The 16,502-nt window shown below is 60.6% G+C and overlaps 1 protein-coding gene across 4 annotated transcripts in view; it reads right to left on the bottom strand.

Annotated features, from left to right (window-relative positions):
• Nucleotides 1–8,330: 8,330 nt before the first annotated feature.
• Nucleotides 8,331–16,502, bottom strand: part of PCDH1 (protocadherin 1) — a 55,680-nt gene continuing 47,508 nt past the window's right edge. For 3 of the 4 annotated variants that reach the window (XM_031506048.2, XM_031506047.2, XM_031506049.2), the window contains exon 5: nt 8,331–9,165. In XM_031506048.2, coding sequence (XP_031361908.1) covers nt 8,780–9,165 — 386 coding nt within the window. In that variant the 3' untranslated portion in view covers nt 8,331–8,779. Of the gene's footprint in view, nt 9,166–11,144; nt 11,188–16,502 lie in introns of all 4 variants that reach the window. The other variant, XM_031506050.2, reaches the window with a different exon arrangement.

Genomic DNA, 16,502 nt, shown 5'->3' with positions numbered 1-16,502 from the left:
ATTTGGGGCTATTTTAGGAGTGTGAGTTGGCCTCAGCTGTGTCCATATGAGACCAGAGTGGCGAGATGGGCTCGGGGAGGTAATTCCGAGTTTCCCAAAGCTGCCTTTCCCCGGGAATGTGGGTGCTGGGAAGTGATTGGCACCTGCCGGGCTGATGGACAGCGGGGAGGGAGCCGGGGAGGGGGCAGGCACAGCTCCCTCTCCTTGGAGCAGAGCGTGGCTCCATTCCCGCTAATCCCATTAGGGCTGCTGCACTAAACCCCTGAGCCCCGCCCGCTCCAGGAGCGCCCGGACCGTGCTCTGGGCCGGGCTCAGCCCGGGTGGATGGGCAGGAGAGCCCGGGCCAGGCGGCTGGACCTCCCTGTGGGATTAAATCATGGTGCCAGGCCAGCCTGGGCGCTCAGACTGGGATAAAGGGGGTCCTGGCACTGGGAGGGGCTGGGAGCAGGGCAGGGATGGGGACACGGTGGGGTGAGAGCTCTGGGGATGTGGGATGGGGACAGTGTGGGGTGGAAGCTCTGGGGGTGAGAAGATGGGGACAGTGTGGAGTGGAAGCTCTGGAATGGGGTGAGAAGATGGGGACAGTGTGGGGTGGGAGCTCAGGAATGGGATGAGGGATGGGGACAGGGTGGGGTGGGAGCTCTGGGGATGAGGGGACAGGGACAGCAGTGTGTGTGGGGATGATCAGCTGGCCCTGGAGCCTCTCCCTGTGTTGCAGGAGGACAGCTCCGTGCTGGCAGAGAGCAGAGCCCCTGCCCGTGACCAGCTGCAGCCCCCCAGCCTTGTCCCCATCGATCTGCAGTGGGAATAAACGAGCCGAGCGTTCTGCTGGGGCTCCAGCTCCAGAGCCCCCCAGGGAGGGGGCTGGGCTGGCTCTAAATCTCCTAATCCCCTTCATCAGAGTGCCAGACAAGCAGAGACACCGAGCAAACTGCCTGGGGCTGGGCCCCCCTGCCTCCTCTGAGCCGCTGCAAATCCCAATCATCCTGCGGGCGATTACAGGGGCTTCTCCTGGAGCACAATATCCCATCTCCCCCGGAGGCCACCGCAACATATGCAGGGCCGGGCTCCGGGGCCGCCGCGGGCTCGTCTCTCGCTGATCCCGTTAGCGAGTGCCGGGCAGGGCTGTGCGGGCCGGGGCTGTGCGCTCCCCGGTCCTGTTCCATCCCCGCTCCCCGGTCCCGCTCCAGCCCCGTTCCCCGGTCCTGCTCCAGCCCCGCTCCCCGGTCCTGCTCCAGCCCCGCTCCCCGGTCCTGCTCCAGCCCCGCTCCCCGGCTCTGCTCCAGCCCCGCTCCCCGGTCCTGCTCCAGCCCCGCTCCCCGGTCCTGTTCCAGCCCCGCTCCCCGGTCCTGCTCCAGCCCCGCTCCCCGGCTCCCCTCCAGCCCCGCTCCCCGGTCCTGCTCCAGCCCCGCTCCCCGGTCCTGCTCCAGCCCCGCTCCCCGGCTCCCCTCCAGCCCCGCTCCCCGGTCCTGCTCCAGCCCCGCTCCCCGGTCCTGCTCCAGCCCCGCTCCCCGGTCCTGCTCCAGCCCCGCTCCCCGGCTCCCCTCCAGCCCCGCTCCCCGGTCCTGCTCCAGCCCCGCTCCCCGGTCCTGCTCCAGCCCCGCTCCCCGGCTCCCCTCCAGCCCCGCTCCCCGGTCCTGCTCCAGCCCCGCTCCCCGGTCCTGCTCCAGCCCCGCTCCCCGGTCCTGCTCCAGCCCCGTTCCCGGTCCTGCTCCAGCCCCGCTCCCCGGCTCTGCTCCAGCCCCGCTCCCCGGTCCTGCTCCAGTCCCGCTCCCCGGCTCCCCTCCAGCCCCGCTTCAGCCCCTCCCGCCCTCTCCATGGTCCTGCTCTGGAGGTTTCACAGCCGCCTGGGGGAATCGTGGAATAAAACACATTTCGCGATTAAAAAAAAAAAAAAAAAAGTGGTGTCAGCTCTTCTGTTCTTTTGGAACCCCTACCCTGAGCACTATGCTGGCTCAGCGGTGATCCACAGCCCTGCTGCCATGCCAGGAGGGATTTGTGGCCATCATCACAGCAGAAAGAGCTGTCCCATTGCTCATCCGAGGAAAAATCCACCCTGCTGGGCCCTCACTGCTCAGCCGGCTCTGGGCAGGGCTCTGCTGGCTCACTCCGGAGCTGCTTGGCCCAGGAGCCATCTCAGCAGCTTTCAAATTCTTCAAGGATGCAGTGAGGAGATCAGGCTGCTCTGAGGTTCCCACCTGGCTCCCTGTTTCCAGCTACCAGAAATGCCCACTGCTCTGGGAACCAGAACTTGGGGAAACACAGATGGGATGGGGGTGAGGCCCTGAAGCTTCCCAGAGCAGCTGTGGCTGCCCCTGGATCCCTGGCAGTGCCCAAGGCCAGGTTGGACACTGGGGCTGGAGCAGCCTGGGACAGTGGGAGGTGACCCTGCCATGGCAGGGGTGGCACTGGATGGGCTTTAATTCCCTTCCAACCCAACCTAAACATTCCCTGGCTCCATGCCTGGGGTCACTGTGGGGAGGAGATGCTGCCTGGGGATGTGCTGCAGGAACCTGCCCATCACAGGTGCCAGAACAGCCCCGTCCCCCTTTCTCCTCCTGTCCAAGTGGGAAGTGCCAGAGCAGGGAAGCAGAAGGCTCCTGATTACAGCAGATCAAAGGAATTTGTTTCCTATGTACAGCAAAAGCGTAGCTGGAGGGACTCATGGCCACAAGGAGCACCCAAGGATGTGGATTTAGCAGGGATCAGAGCTCCTTCCCCTCCCCTGACCAGGTGAGACACGGAATAAGATGCCCAGAGCAGCTGTGGCTGCCCCTGGATCCCTGGCAGTGCCCAAGGCCAGGTTGGACACTGGGGCTGGAGCAGCCTGGGACAGTGGGAGGTGTTCCTGCCATGGCAGGCTGGCACTGGGTGATCCCCAAGGTCCCTTCCAACCCAAACCCTTCTGTGCTTCTGTGATCCCATGGCTACTGAAAATCCAGCTTTCAACCTCCCAGTGCTCAGGGCTGAGCAAAGTCCTGCTGGGAAAACGCTCAGGAGGAAATGGTGCCCCTGCACTGCTGGAGCCAGCAAGGTATCCCAAACCTCATCCCCATTACCATGCAAGCCCTGGAAATGACCCTGCCAGGTCTGTGCAGGCAGCTGGACAGCTGGGGCTGCCAGGTCAGGCCCTCGGGAGGCACAGGAATTCAATTTCCCATCCAAATGGATGTCCCTGGCCTGGCACGCTCCCAGCTCCCGCTGTAAGCCAGGACCCAATTAAACCAGATGTACCTGGAAAAGCCAGGTCACAACAGAGCTTTGGCACCAGCCCAGCCCAGCCCTGTCCCACGCTGTCCCCAGCAGCCACCCCTCACCCCTCAGGGACGGCCAGGAGCTCCCATCTCCTGCACCCCCAGCCAGGAATGGATCCCACAGGCTGAGCAAGACACCAAGGCCCCATCAGCCCATCCACGGAGCCCAGGCAGGTGGGACGATCCTGGGGTGGAAGATTCCTGTTCCCACCCCTGCAGGGCTCCATGGGCACCAAATCCATCCTGAGGGTGCTGCTGCTGGCATCCCTGTGCGCATTCCTGTTCCCACCCCCCTCAGGGTGCTGCTGGGATCCCTGTGCCCATTCCTGCTCCCATCTCCCTGCAGGGTTCCATGGGCACCAAATCCATCCTGAGGGTGCTGCTGGGATTCCTGTGCCCATTCCTGCTCCCATCTCCTTGCAGGGCTCTGTGGGCACCAAATCCATCCTGAGGGTTTTGCTGGGATCCCTGTGCCCATTCCTGCTCCCACCCTGCTCAGGGTGCTGCTGGCATCCCTGTGCCCCAGCCCCCGGCCGTGCTGGGCAGCTGCAGCATCCGCAGCATCCGCAGGCCCCTTCCCAGCCGGTAATTGATGTGTGCTGCCATGGAAACCAGAGGGTTCCAGCCCGGCTGGATGCGAGCTCAGGGCTGTGCCGGAGGAGTGGAAGGCTTCGTGTGCCGATGTGGGGTGAGGGGAGAGCACAGGAACGGGGAGGAGAGGCAAGGAGGGAAGGAGGAGGGCAGGGAGTGGGTGGGAAAGGGCCAGCAGAGAGGGAAAGCAGGCACAGATGGCCTCAGGGAGGGGTCTGGATATCCTGGGATGGCTGAGGAGGAGGGAGTGTGAGGAGCAACTGCAGGGCATGGAACGTTCAGGACGGACAGGGAGGGCCTGGGACTGTCTCTGCTTAGGAAAACACCCTTTGGTCACCTGTCCTGCGGGCAGCTCTGCCCTCTGTGCCAGCTGTGCCAGCCTGGAACCACCCTCAGCAGCCGGATCTTCTTTCCTTGGGATGGCAGCAAAGGGCACGGGGCTGCCCGGGATCCCTGGGGACACATCCCTGCTCCCAGCTGGCCTGGGCCTGCCCCGAGGGGCAGCTGGGAGCCCCCCTGGCCTCACCACGAGGGGCAGCCCCGCAGGAATGGGGGTATCAGATCCCCCCTCACCGCCCTGCAGAGCCCTGGGCATGGCATGGCTCAAAAGGAGTCTCTGCAGAGGGGAGGGGAGGCCAAGCTTCATCTTCACGTGGGAACTCCTCCTTCCTGGAGTCTTCCAAGCTGGGAAGGAGCCTTTGCCTGGTGGTCCAAACACAGCGAGCCCAGAGCTGAGCAGGGAGAGGTGCAAGGCCGTGTGTGAGCCCAGCACAGCCCAGATGTGCCACACCTGTATGGAACCCACCCGAGAGAGGAACAACCCTACCCCGAGCCAGGAAACCTCCCGGGATCATTGGGATCCTGTGCAAAGGCAGGCAGGGAAACCCCACAGGCACGGCTGGAGGAGCTCCCTGCAGCTGGGGTGGGAAGAGCCACAAATGTGCCCTGGTTTGGAGTGGCCCAGATGTTTCCAAAGGGCCTGAGATACACAAAACCCCCAGCTGTGCCTCGGAAAGGAGCTGGTGATATGGTGGGAAACAAAGCAAGTCTCCAAGGAGAGGTGGTGGAGATGGGAAGGGGTCTGGAGAGCTTTGATGGCACTTTCTCTGATTCCCACCTTGGCTGGTGGCAGGTGCAGGCAACCTTGGGGCTGGAGGTGTTTTTTCATTGAAATATTTGGGTTTCGATCATAGAATCAATCACAGAATCATGGAATGGCTTGGGTTGGAAAGGGTCTGAAAGCTCCTCCAGCTCCAGCCCCCTGCCATGGGACACCTTCCACTGGAGCAGGATGATGCAAACCCCGTCCAACCTGGCCTTGCAGGAGTCTGGTCTGTGGGAAAGTGCTTTGGGGGCTTATCCTCCTTGTCCTGGTGCAGGAACATCCTCGAGCTGGCAAACAGGGAGCCAAGAGCAGGGCAGGGAGGCGGGTGGACCCCCAAGCCTTCCCAGCTCTTTCTTCCCCTGAGGATGCTCAGGGGGACGCGTGGGAAGGAGCAGTCAGGCCCAGAAGCAGCCGCGTTTTCACACTTTTATTGTAAAGCTTTAGGAAGGGCTAATTACAATGGAGTTGGTCATCTTGACAGCTCAGCAAACGAACGGAACAGGGGAGAACAGAAAGGGGCATCACGACGGTGTCATGCTCACGGCTCCGAACAGAAAGAGTTACAAGGGAATCAATTGTGCTCACAGCGCCCGGGGAAAACCAAGCCCAAGGCCCAAAGGCTTCCCCGCACAGGGAAATGCATCACACATTGAGCAGTACAACCTTAGCAAGAGGCGTCGCCTTAGACATAGGGCACCATCTGAAAAATAGTGGGGGGACTTTACTCTGCCATAGGATTTCTCCTTTAGAAAAGCTACACCTGCATGTACATAAAACTGTACAAAAAACAAGGCATCACAAGCAAGGAAATGAAATCTCGTATAAATAGAACCAACACTGAAGAGCTACAAAGGGGTCGCTTAGATCCTTCCCACGCAGCCCGCCTGCTCCCTGGCTCCCACCTTTGGTTTTCCCCCTGGCTTGTCCTAGTGCAGTGTGAGATACAGTGAACCTCCTCCTCCCTGTGCTTGTCTGGACTGGGGCCCGTGGGGAGCTGTCCTCCCCCCACGCGCACAGAGGCTTTATCCTTCTGGCTTATAATTGTGCAAATGAGCTTCTTCCCACAGCACCTCTTCCTCGCCCTCCCCCCGGACTGATCCCCAGCCACACTGGCAGCTTCCCCCCGGGACAAATCCCCTCAAACCCCTCTCCCAGGACTGATGTCCGGCACCCTCTCCTCCCCAGGAACCCATCCCCCTGCACCCCTGGCACCCCACTGAGGCCCCGCTCCCATTGCCCCCCTCTGGCCTTCCCCACACACCCACCCCGTGCCCCGAGACCCCCAACCCCTCTGCACCCCCAGACACCCAACCCTGGCCCCACCGTGCTCCCCTTCAAACCCCCCCCAGCCCTCTGTGCACCCCCGCAGGACTCAGCCACCCCCAAACCCATCCTCAGCCCCATCCCGCGGGGACCCCCTGCACTCCCCCTCCCTCTGCACCGTTCTCGCACTGAGGACCTCGCCAGTGCTCCAGGGACAGCACAGCAATTCCAGCCACAGGAATTCCAGCCTCGGGATCCCTCTGGAGACCCCAGCACAAGGCAGGGAGCCCCCCCCACCGGGATGAGGTGGTCTTGGACAAGCCCCCCTCGGATGTGGCTCTCCGGGGGTCCCCGAGAGGGGCACTGGACACTGCCACTGCCTGGGCCCAGGGGAGGCGTGAGCAGCCGAGTTGGCAGTGGAGTCAAAGATCGTGGCCATCGCGGCCAAATTGCACATTCTGCCCAGTTTGGCCCTGAAACTACAGAGCTACAATAAAAACAAGGTCAGGAGCGGCACCTGCTCCGGCAGCCGGACCGGGGGAACGCGGCCCCGCAGGGCAGAGCAGGAATCCCGGCCGGGCGGGGGCTGCACCTGCACCGGGAGCATCCCGCCCGCTCCAGGGACAGCCGGCAGCGGGAGGAGGGTCCTGCCTCCTCCGGCTGGCACCGCCGGGGCCGCGGGCGATGCGCGGTGGCAGCGGTGCCACCCGGGGAAGGCAGGGCTGGGGGGCGAGGGACGCGAGGGACGCGGGGCAGCGGTGCGAGCAGGCACCCTCCGCCGCCCTGCCTTTGTCCCCCGGGCTCGGCTGGCACCGTGTCCCCTCGGCTGGCACCGTGTCCCCTCGGGGAGCCGCGCAGGAGGTGGCTGCGTGTGCCACCGCCCCGCCAGGGGAGAGGAGCTGCTCAGAGCGGGGTGCTGGGGGACGGGCTGGGCAGGGGGTCCCGACAGGCACTACAGCTATGGCAGAGCCCTGCGGGGTCCCTGTGCCCCCGGAGCCGGCAGAGCCCCGCGCCAGCCCCGCGGGCACGGACCCGTCCTGCCGAGGGTGCCGGGGCTGGGGACGGGAAGCACAAGGGTGGCCCGCGGGCAAGGACGGGGAAGGGCTCCCCAGGAATGAGGCGCGAGTCGCCCGGAGCCCTCCGGCCAGGGGCGCACCCCAAATTCCAGGACTGCGCCCAGGGAGCAGCGACAGAGCCGGGTCCCCCTCCGGGGAGCCCTGTGAGGGGCAGGGGCTCCTCTCCCCCGCCCCGGGCGGGGACCCTGCACGGGAGCTGAGGACGCCGGGGCAGCAGGGACCTGCCGGGGAGACCGGTGGACCTTTGACAATGGAAGAGAAAGCTGGACCCCGTGAGAGTGGCCCTGGGGCCTAAGGGCAGCGGAGTCCAGCGGGCAGGGGCTCGGCGGCCCCCGGTGTGACCCTGAGACAAAGCTCCTCCTCACAAAGGCAATGGTGGCTTTACAGGCGGATGGGACGGAGGTCGAGGGCACGGCACAGCCTGGCCTCGTGGGCATCCCCTGCCCCGGAGGAGGCCCGAGGCGATGGGCTGAGAGCCAGAGCCGCTGGCGACCTCCCTGCCAGCAGAGGCGGACTGAGGGCTTCTCCGGACCCAGCCGGTCCCTTCCTGGGGACATCCCCTCCCCGGACCCAGCCGGTCCCTTGACTGGGGGCTTCCCCACCCCGCTCCACCCGCCAGGCGCAGGGCCACTCACCGGGACCCCCCCACCCCCAAAGCAGCCCCCACCTATGGCACCGGGCAGTCCCTAGGGACCCTGCAGCTTGTGGGCACAGTGACAACGTTCAGAAAGAGATCCAGGCTGGAAAACAGCAAAGTCCCTACAGTCCAGCCAGGATGCTGCCCCTCTCCTCCAGCTCCCCAGCTGCTGTTTCAGGGACTGATCACATTTCTATTTACAATATAGAACACGAGTGCGGGCTGGACGCTGCGCTCCCAGGGGCTCTTCCACGCAGGAAACCATTCAAAGCTGGAACTTGCTCCCTGTGGGTTTTTTTTTTCCTCTTTTTTTTTTGTTTTTCCTCTTTTTTTTTTTTTCTCTGCGTTTTTTGTTTTGTTTTGTTTTCTCTTTAAACGTCTTTTTTTTTTTTTTTTTTTTTCAAGGACAATAAAAAGTTGCGATCAGGCAGGACTTGAATGTCATTCCTATAAGATTCGTATTTACAGGAGTCTACAGCAAAGAGACAGGCAGCTGGCTCCCCATGCTCGGGGACACTCCTCGTCCTATGCCCCAGGAACTCCACCAGCTCTGCGTGGACCTTTGGTACGTAAGCCCTTCTCTCCCTTCTCCGTGCACTCCGCACCAGGAGCCTGCCCAGCCCTCCCCGGCAGCAGTTCGGGATGCTCGGCAATCGGGGTTGGGATGCTTTTCACCCTCCCCACCCACCCCCAGCCCCGGGGAACATGGGGTTAAAAAGGCGCTCCTCTCATCCCTGCCTCGCCCTGCCCTGCTCCCCGCAGAGCCCCCTGCCTGGAGAAGCTGCCGGAGCCATAAAGCATCGAAGTGGAAAATGTTCCTCTGGCCTCTGCTCCCTGCCCCTCACGCCCAGCCTCACAGGTAGATCTCCCTCTTGGTGGTCTGGGCCGAGGGGGTGGTGGCTGGCTGGAAGTCCGAGGTCTGGGTGAGAGGAATTTCCTCCATGGGAGAGTCCTTGCAGGGCTCATGGCTACTATTGGAGAAGGCACTGTACGTGGGGAGCAGGCGGAGGTTGGCCATTTTGGTGCTGCGCTCTTCCGACAGTCTGGGGCTGCCGTTCCCGACTTGCTCTTGACTCCCTCTGTCTTGGTAAGGCACAAAAGTGGAGAGTTTGAGGGCGTTCTTGGGCCTGCGGCTGGGGGAGGACTGGCCAGGCATCCAGCAGGTGTCGGAGTGGCCGAACTCTGTGCACTCCCGGGTGCAGGTCCCAGTCATGGCTACATCAGGCAGAGGCCGGAGATCTGCGGGGAACAAGGGACAGCGGTGTTACCCCCCAAAACCCCGGCTCGGGAACCCAGCCTCGGGAACCCTGCTTTGGGAACCCAGCCTCAGGAACCCTGCTTTGGGAACCGCAGCTCCGGAACCTTGCCTCGGGTACCCTGCCTTGGGAACCCTGCCCTGGCAACGCCCAGCTCGGGAATCCCACCTCAGGAATCCTGCCTCGGGTGCCCTGCCTCAGGAACCTCACCTTGGGTACCCCACCTTGGGAACCCCGGCTCAGGAACCCTGCCTTGAGTACCCTGGCTCGGGAATCCCGCTTCAGGAACCCTGGCTCAGGAATCCTGCCTCAGGTACCGTGCCTTAGGAACCCTGCCGCGGGATGCAGGAATGAGGAGCAGGGACTGGACATCCCCATCCTATCCACACTGGGAGGGACAGCCAGACTCACAGATACCCCAGGAGCTGGACCCACAGACACCCCAAGAGGTGGACACATAGACATCCCAGGAGCCAGACCCATGGACAAAAAAATGTGAGCAAAGCAGAGCAGGGAGGGAGACCCAAAGCCACAGAGAAACAGGAGGCAGAGCACAGGGCAGAGCTCCTTGAGCCCCTCTGGAGACGAGAATTGCACAGAGAGACTCCACAGCTTGGATTTGCACAGCAGGACACACGCTGCCACACCAGGCTTGATCCCAGAAGTTTAGGCACAACCTGGAACCTGCTAAGCTCCAGAAATTCCCATTGGGCACCACCGATGGCATCACTGTGCAGAGACAGAACTGCCCTGGATTCAGCCCCGAGGCACAGCCATGTGTCCTGGGCAGCATCCTTGGGCATCCCTGCCCTGCTCCCACTGGGCATTCCAGACCACATTCTAGCCTCCCCTGGCACCCTCAGCAGGAGCCACAAGCCCAGCCAGAAGTCCTGGTCTCATGTGGAGCTTGAAATCTCCAAGCACACTGAGAGCCATGCCCACCCTGAGAAAGGCTGGAGATGCCGTGGGGTGCCCTGTGGAGATGCCAGGGGTGCCCTGTGCACCAAACCCCTGCCCCCGAGGGAGCCCAGCACCCCAGGGCACCACAGCTCCCTGCTCCTGGCACAGCACCAGTTAGACCAATTCACGTACTGGTGTCCTCACACACCAGCCACCCCCTGCCCCCGGTGTCCCTGAGCCTTGTCCAGGTGTCCTTGGCACAGGCAGCTCCTGTCATGAGGCTTCTGGGGCTGAAATTTGGCACTTCCATGCAGAGCTGAGTGTCCCTCCCAGAGCCACCCCAGTCGCAAGCCAGTCCCTGATTTCGGCCCCAATTCGGCACAGCCCAGAGTGTCCCGGGACACATCACTGCCTGCTGCCACAAGCAGATCCAGCCTGGTGCTGATGCTGGGGTGGAACCAGGGGCTGCTCACGACCTTGAGGCTGCTTGGACTTTCGGATGTCCCAGTGGTTCCCAAAAATCTTCTCCATGTCCCCACCACCACAGAGTTCTCTCCACTGACAGGGTGATGGAGGGAGATGCTAAGGAGCTCTGGGGACCTGTGGGGCACCCCCTTCCCGTGGGACACACATGGTCCACACAATTGCCTCATCCCAAAGGCAGGGTGGACCCTCAGGCACGTCCTGAGCTCTGGGAGGAAGCAAACTAGTTCACCATGGTGGGGTTTATGCCCTGGCCAACACTCCCTCCTGCCACCAGTTTGGGACTGCCACACACCCGAGTCACCCTGGCACAGCTTTCACACACAGGACGCAGGAGAAGGCTGCAGACAATGCTGGGAATGCGTGACACCGGCATGGATGAAGGGTGAAGTCAGCAGCCAACAACTGTGTGAGCACGTCTTGCCCTAAACCAGCCCCCAGTGACGCTCCCCAAAGCCTCGGCGGGGGGCTGAGGCATCCCGGTTTTCCCCCTGGGGCCTGTGCCCATCTTCCATCCCTGGCACCCACGGGGGCTCCCCTGGCAGCTGGGATATCCTGGCGGGAGCCACACGGACATACCTGATGGCAGCCCCCCTTCACAGCCTGCTCCGCTCAGGGGACTCTGATGAGGGGCAGAAAAAGGACGACAGCGTCACATCAGTGCACAGCCCCGGCCTCCACACCCCGTCACCTCGGCCACCCCGAGCCCTCTCCCCGCTGCCTCCTGGCCTCTCCCGGCCCTGCTCCGGCCGCCTGGAGGCCGCGCGGCCACCACGGCTCCTGCCTCGCTCCTGGCTCCGGCTGCATCCTCATCCTCCCTGGAGCCCACCGGCCCTGGCGGCACTCACAGCGGGCTGCTGGAGCCCACCGGGGTGGAGACCAGAAACCCGGGCACGCAGAGCGGCTGGGGCTGTGCACAGGGTACACACAGGGATACACACACGGATACAGACACGGATACACACACGTGGATACACACATGGATACAGACATGGACACACACACGGATACACACACGGATACAGACATGGACACACACACGGATACACACAGGGTACACACAGGGATACACACATGGATACAGACATGGACACACACACAGATACACACATGGATACAGACATGGACACACACACGGATACACACAGGGTACACACAGGGATACACACATGGACATACACACGGATACACACACATGGATACACACAGGGTACACACAGGGATACACACAGGGATATACACAGGGATACAAACGGATACACACATGGACACACACACGGATACAGACATGGACACACACATGGATACACACAGGGTACACACATGGACACACACACGAATACACACAGGGATACACACATGGACACACACACGGATACACACAGGGTACACACAGGGATACACACAGGGACACACAGGGATACATACATGGACACATGCATGGATATAGACATGGATACACACAGGGATACACACACATGGATACACACACGGATACAGACATGGACACACACACGGATACACACAGGGTACACACATGGACACACACGGATACAGACATGGACACATGCATGGATATAGACATGGATACACACAGGGATACACACACATGGATACACACACGGATACAGACATGGATACACACACACGGACACACACATGAATACACACATGGATATACACAGGGATACACACATGGACACACACATAGACACATACACAGATACAGACATGGATACACACAGGGATACACACACATGGACACACACATGGATACACACACATGGATACACACATGGATACACACAGGGATACACACACATGAATACACACAGGGATGCACACACATGGATACACACATGGACACATACATGGATACACATATGGATATACACAGGGACACACACATGGATACACACATGGACACATACATGGATACACACAGGGATACACACATGGATACATGCAGGGATACACACACATGGATACACACACAGGGATGCACACACATGGACACACACATGGATACACACATGGATACATGCAGGGATACACACATGGATACAAACAGGGGTACACACACATGGATCCACACACGGATAAACACACAGAGATACACACAAAGGGACACACACAGATATATACACATGGACAACATACACGGATACACACACATGGATACACACATACGGATACAGACATGGATACACACACACGGATACACAATCAGGGATACACACACATGGATACATACCTGGATACACACACAGGGATACACACATATGGATACAGACATGGATACACATACACGGATACACAATCAGGGATACACACACATGGATACACACAGAATACACACACACGGATACACACATGGATACACACAGGGATACACACACATGGATACACACACATGGATACACACAGGGATACACAATCAGGGATACACACACAGGGATACACACAGGGATACACAATCAGGGATACACACACATGGATACACACATGGACACACACAGAATACACACACACGGATACACACACAGACACGCACACACGTGGACACACACGGATCCACACTGGGATTCATCCCAGCAGGATGCTCCGCCCTGCTCACGGTGCGGGGGACAGCCATGCTCACACTGCGGGGACAGAAAGCAGCAGCACAAAAGCAGCCCAGGGGACACGGCGGTGGCACGGGCAGCACGAGAGCGCAGCTTGGCCGGGGCGTCCCTGGGGCTCCCCATTTCCCGGCGAATCGCCTCCATTCTCTCTCCCACGTGAGACACAAAACCACTGGCACAACGGCTCCGTTTCATCCCTACTCTGGGTAAGCAGAAGCAGAGAATGGAATCTGAATCCAAGAGGATCCACCAGGTTTTCCTCTCAAGAGCACAGGATGCTCCAGCGGCCACGCAATGGCTTGGGCACTGTGTTCTGTGGTCTTTCCCTTGTGTCCATGAGGAATTATCGCCATCCTTTCCTCATCAACTTTCCTCCTGGACATCCTTTCCCCTTGCAGGAAGGCCCTGGTGCTCTGTGCTCCCAGGGGAGTGGACGGGAGCCATCCCCTCTTCCTGGGGCAGAAGGAGCTTTGCCGAGCCCGCAGAGGGGACTGGCAGGACTGCAATAAAATCCACCTCTGCAGGGAACAAAGCTACGGAGATTTCCTCGTGCCAGCAGCAGCTTGGGAATGGCAGGATCAAGCAGGAACGCTGTGTTCAGGATCTTTTATTCTGCTCTACCCATTGTCTGCTCCTGGCACTGAAGCCTTTTCCAGCGTTGTCCCCTCACTCGCGGAGCTGCTGAGGAGCGGATCCTGTGCCATGAGCCCGGAACGGGGCAGGGTGGAATTCCTGAATAGCTGGGACTGAGGGAAAACACGACTTCATGGCCTAATTCCCAGCACATGCTGGTGGCTCAGGGACTCCGATGTGGCACCAGACAAAGACAAATCCCTCCTTAGTGGGAATTTTGCCCGCAGACTTTCCCCAGTTTTGTGGGGTGGTGAGGAGGCAGGCTCACACCTCGGGGTGCACAAAGGGTACTCGGGATTGTCCTCCTCCACCCAAAATACACTTTTGTGCCTCTGAGAATGTGACAACATCCCCAGGGATGAAGAGCACGGCCACGCCCTCTCTCGTATCAGGGTGTCCTGGGCACACAAAGTAAAGCTTTGTGCAGCTGCTCTGTTTTCCTGAGCTTTGGCCCATCCTGGTTATTCCAGGCCACCAGACTGTGCTTCCCAGGCAGGGAAGTGGTTGCTTGGGCATTCACAACCCTCCCATCCTCCTGGCTCCCTGCTTCCTGCAGCTTTGCCTCTTTTTGGCATCCCCTTGTCAGCTGCCTCGGGGCACTCTCCTCCTTAGGGATGAACCCAGGGCAGGAAAAGTCGGATCCCTCTGGTTTCTTGGGGGGCATGGTTGGGTTTTCCACCAGGACACCCTCAGAGATGCCAGGCTGGCTTTTTGGGAAGAGGCACAAATTGGCGCTGCTGCTAATTATTCCTGTCTCCCTCGCTCCCCACCCAGGGCAGGAGCTCATCCCGTCACAGGGCTCCAAAACCTCACTGGGGGATTCCAGCAAAGCTCTGGGGCACTCTGGGAACAAGAGAAAAGCAGCAGCCTCAGCCAGCAGCACTTCCATCTCCTGCAGGAGACGGGCAGAGGTTGCCTGGCCCTCTGCAAGCCTGGGAGCTCCAGGCAGAGGCTGAGAGCCAGCCCTGAGCACGTTTTTTATGCCAGCCTGGTTTTTATCCCCAGCCTGTTTTGGTCCTCCTGTGTCTTCCACTTGCGTCAGTGCAGGGAGAGCAGGGATGGATGATGCAGCACAGGAGAAGTCTTGGAAGGGAGGGGAAGTGCTGGAGCAGCTCTGGGAGGGGAGGCAGTGGGGCTGTGACAGAGCAGAGCATGGCAGAGGATGCAGAGAAGCCCAGGAAAGGGGAGGAGGGAAGCACAGCATGCCAGGAGGGACTGGAGAGGCTCCGTGGCGTGGGGAAATTGGGAAGGGGAGTGTGGGGAGAGCAGCTGGGAGGAAAACCAGATGCTTTCCCTAAGCTGGGATCAGAAAGAGCCTTTTTCCCTCCCTGGGGAGAACTCATTCCAGCCAGCTGCCCCAAAAGCAGAGCCCCAAAGGCCTGACCTGTGCTGGCCCTGGGGACAGAGGGACAGAGCAGGGCCCACACTGCACCCCGGGGTGCCAGGGGTCCCAAAGGTCTGTCCTGAGCCAGGGAAAGGGGCAGTGCTCCCAGGAGAGGCAGCTTTCCATGCTGGAAAAGCCTCCTCTCCTCAGGGCTCTGCAGACCCCTCTGGGATGTCCCTGACAGCGGTGGCCCCCCATGACATCAGCTCCCAGCAGCACTGTCCCCCCTCCCTGTGCAACAAGGACCCCCTTCCCGCCCCACAGCTCCTGGCAGTCAGCACCATTCCCTATTTCACCATTCCTGGTGCTGCTCTCCTGCACCATGGCTCCTCCAGGAACCATTCCCAGGAATCCTGCTCCCTGCTGCCCATGGCAGAGCTGCTGCCAGGCCCCATCCTGCCGTGCCAGTGTTCTCCACGGGCGCCACTCTCCCGCAGCGCCACTCCCACAGCTGTGTCCCCCCAGGTGTGTCCCCCCAGGTGTGTCCCCCCAGGTGTGTCCCCCACGGCGCACTCCCGAAGGCACAGCTCTCCCACAGCGCTGCTCCCTCCAGGTGCCATTCCCCACAGTGCCATTCCCGGGAAGTGCCATCCCCCACGGCACTGCTGCCTCAGGTACGGCTCCCCCAGGGTGCCACGTCCTGCAGGTGCCACGTTCTGTGCTGCTGCTGCCTCCAGGTGCTGCCTCCCCCCGCTGCTGCCTTCCCTGCAGGCAGCGCTGCTGCATGGAGCCATCTCCCCCAGGTTCCATGTTTTACAGCGCTGCTCCCTCCAGATACCACTTCCCTGCGGAGCTGCTTCCTCCAGGCACCAGTGCTGCTGCTCCCCTCCCTCCTCAGACACCCTTAGGAACAGCTGGGATTGTGCAGCCCAACATCCCATGTTCTTACACTGGCTAGCCCCATTGCTATCCTATCCTATCCTATCCTATCCTATCCTATCCTATCCTATCCTATCCTATCCTATCCTATCCTATCCTATCCTATCCTATCCTATCCTATCCTATCCTATCCTATCCTATCCTATCCTATCCTATCCTATCCTATCCTATCCTATCCTATCCTATCCTATCCTATCCTATCCTAATCCTATCCTATCCTATCCTATCCTATCCTAATCCTATCCTATCCTATCCTATCCTATCCTATATCCTATCCTATCCTATATCCTATCCTATCCCATCCCATCCCATCCCATCCCATCCCATCCCATCCCATCCCATCCCATCCCATCCCATTCCAGCCCAGCCCATCCCATTCCAGCCCAGCCCAGCCCATTCCAGCCCAGCCCAGCCCAG

Source organism: Lonchura striata, chromosome 15 (genome assembly GCF_046129695.1).
Source record: "Lonchura striata isolate bLonStr1 chromosome 15, bLonStr1.mat, whole genome shotgun sequence".
NCBI classification, from domain to species: domain Eukaryota; kingdom Metazoa; phylum Chordata; class Aves; order Passeriformes; family Estrildidae; genus Lonchura; species Lonchura striata.
Note: the sequence above shows the minus strand (reverse complement) of the source record. Positions and strands in the feature narration are given on the sequence as shown.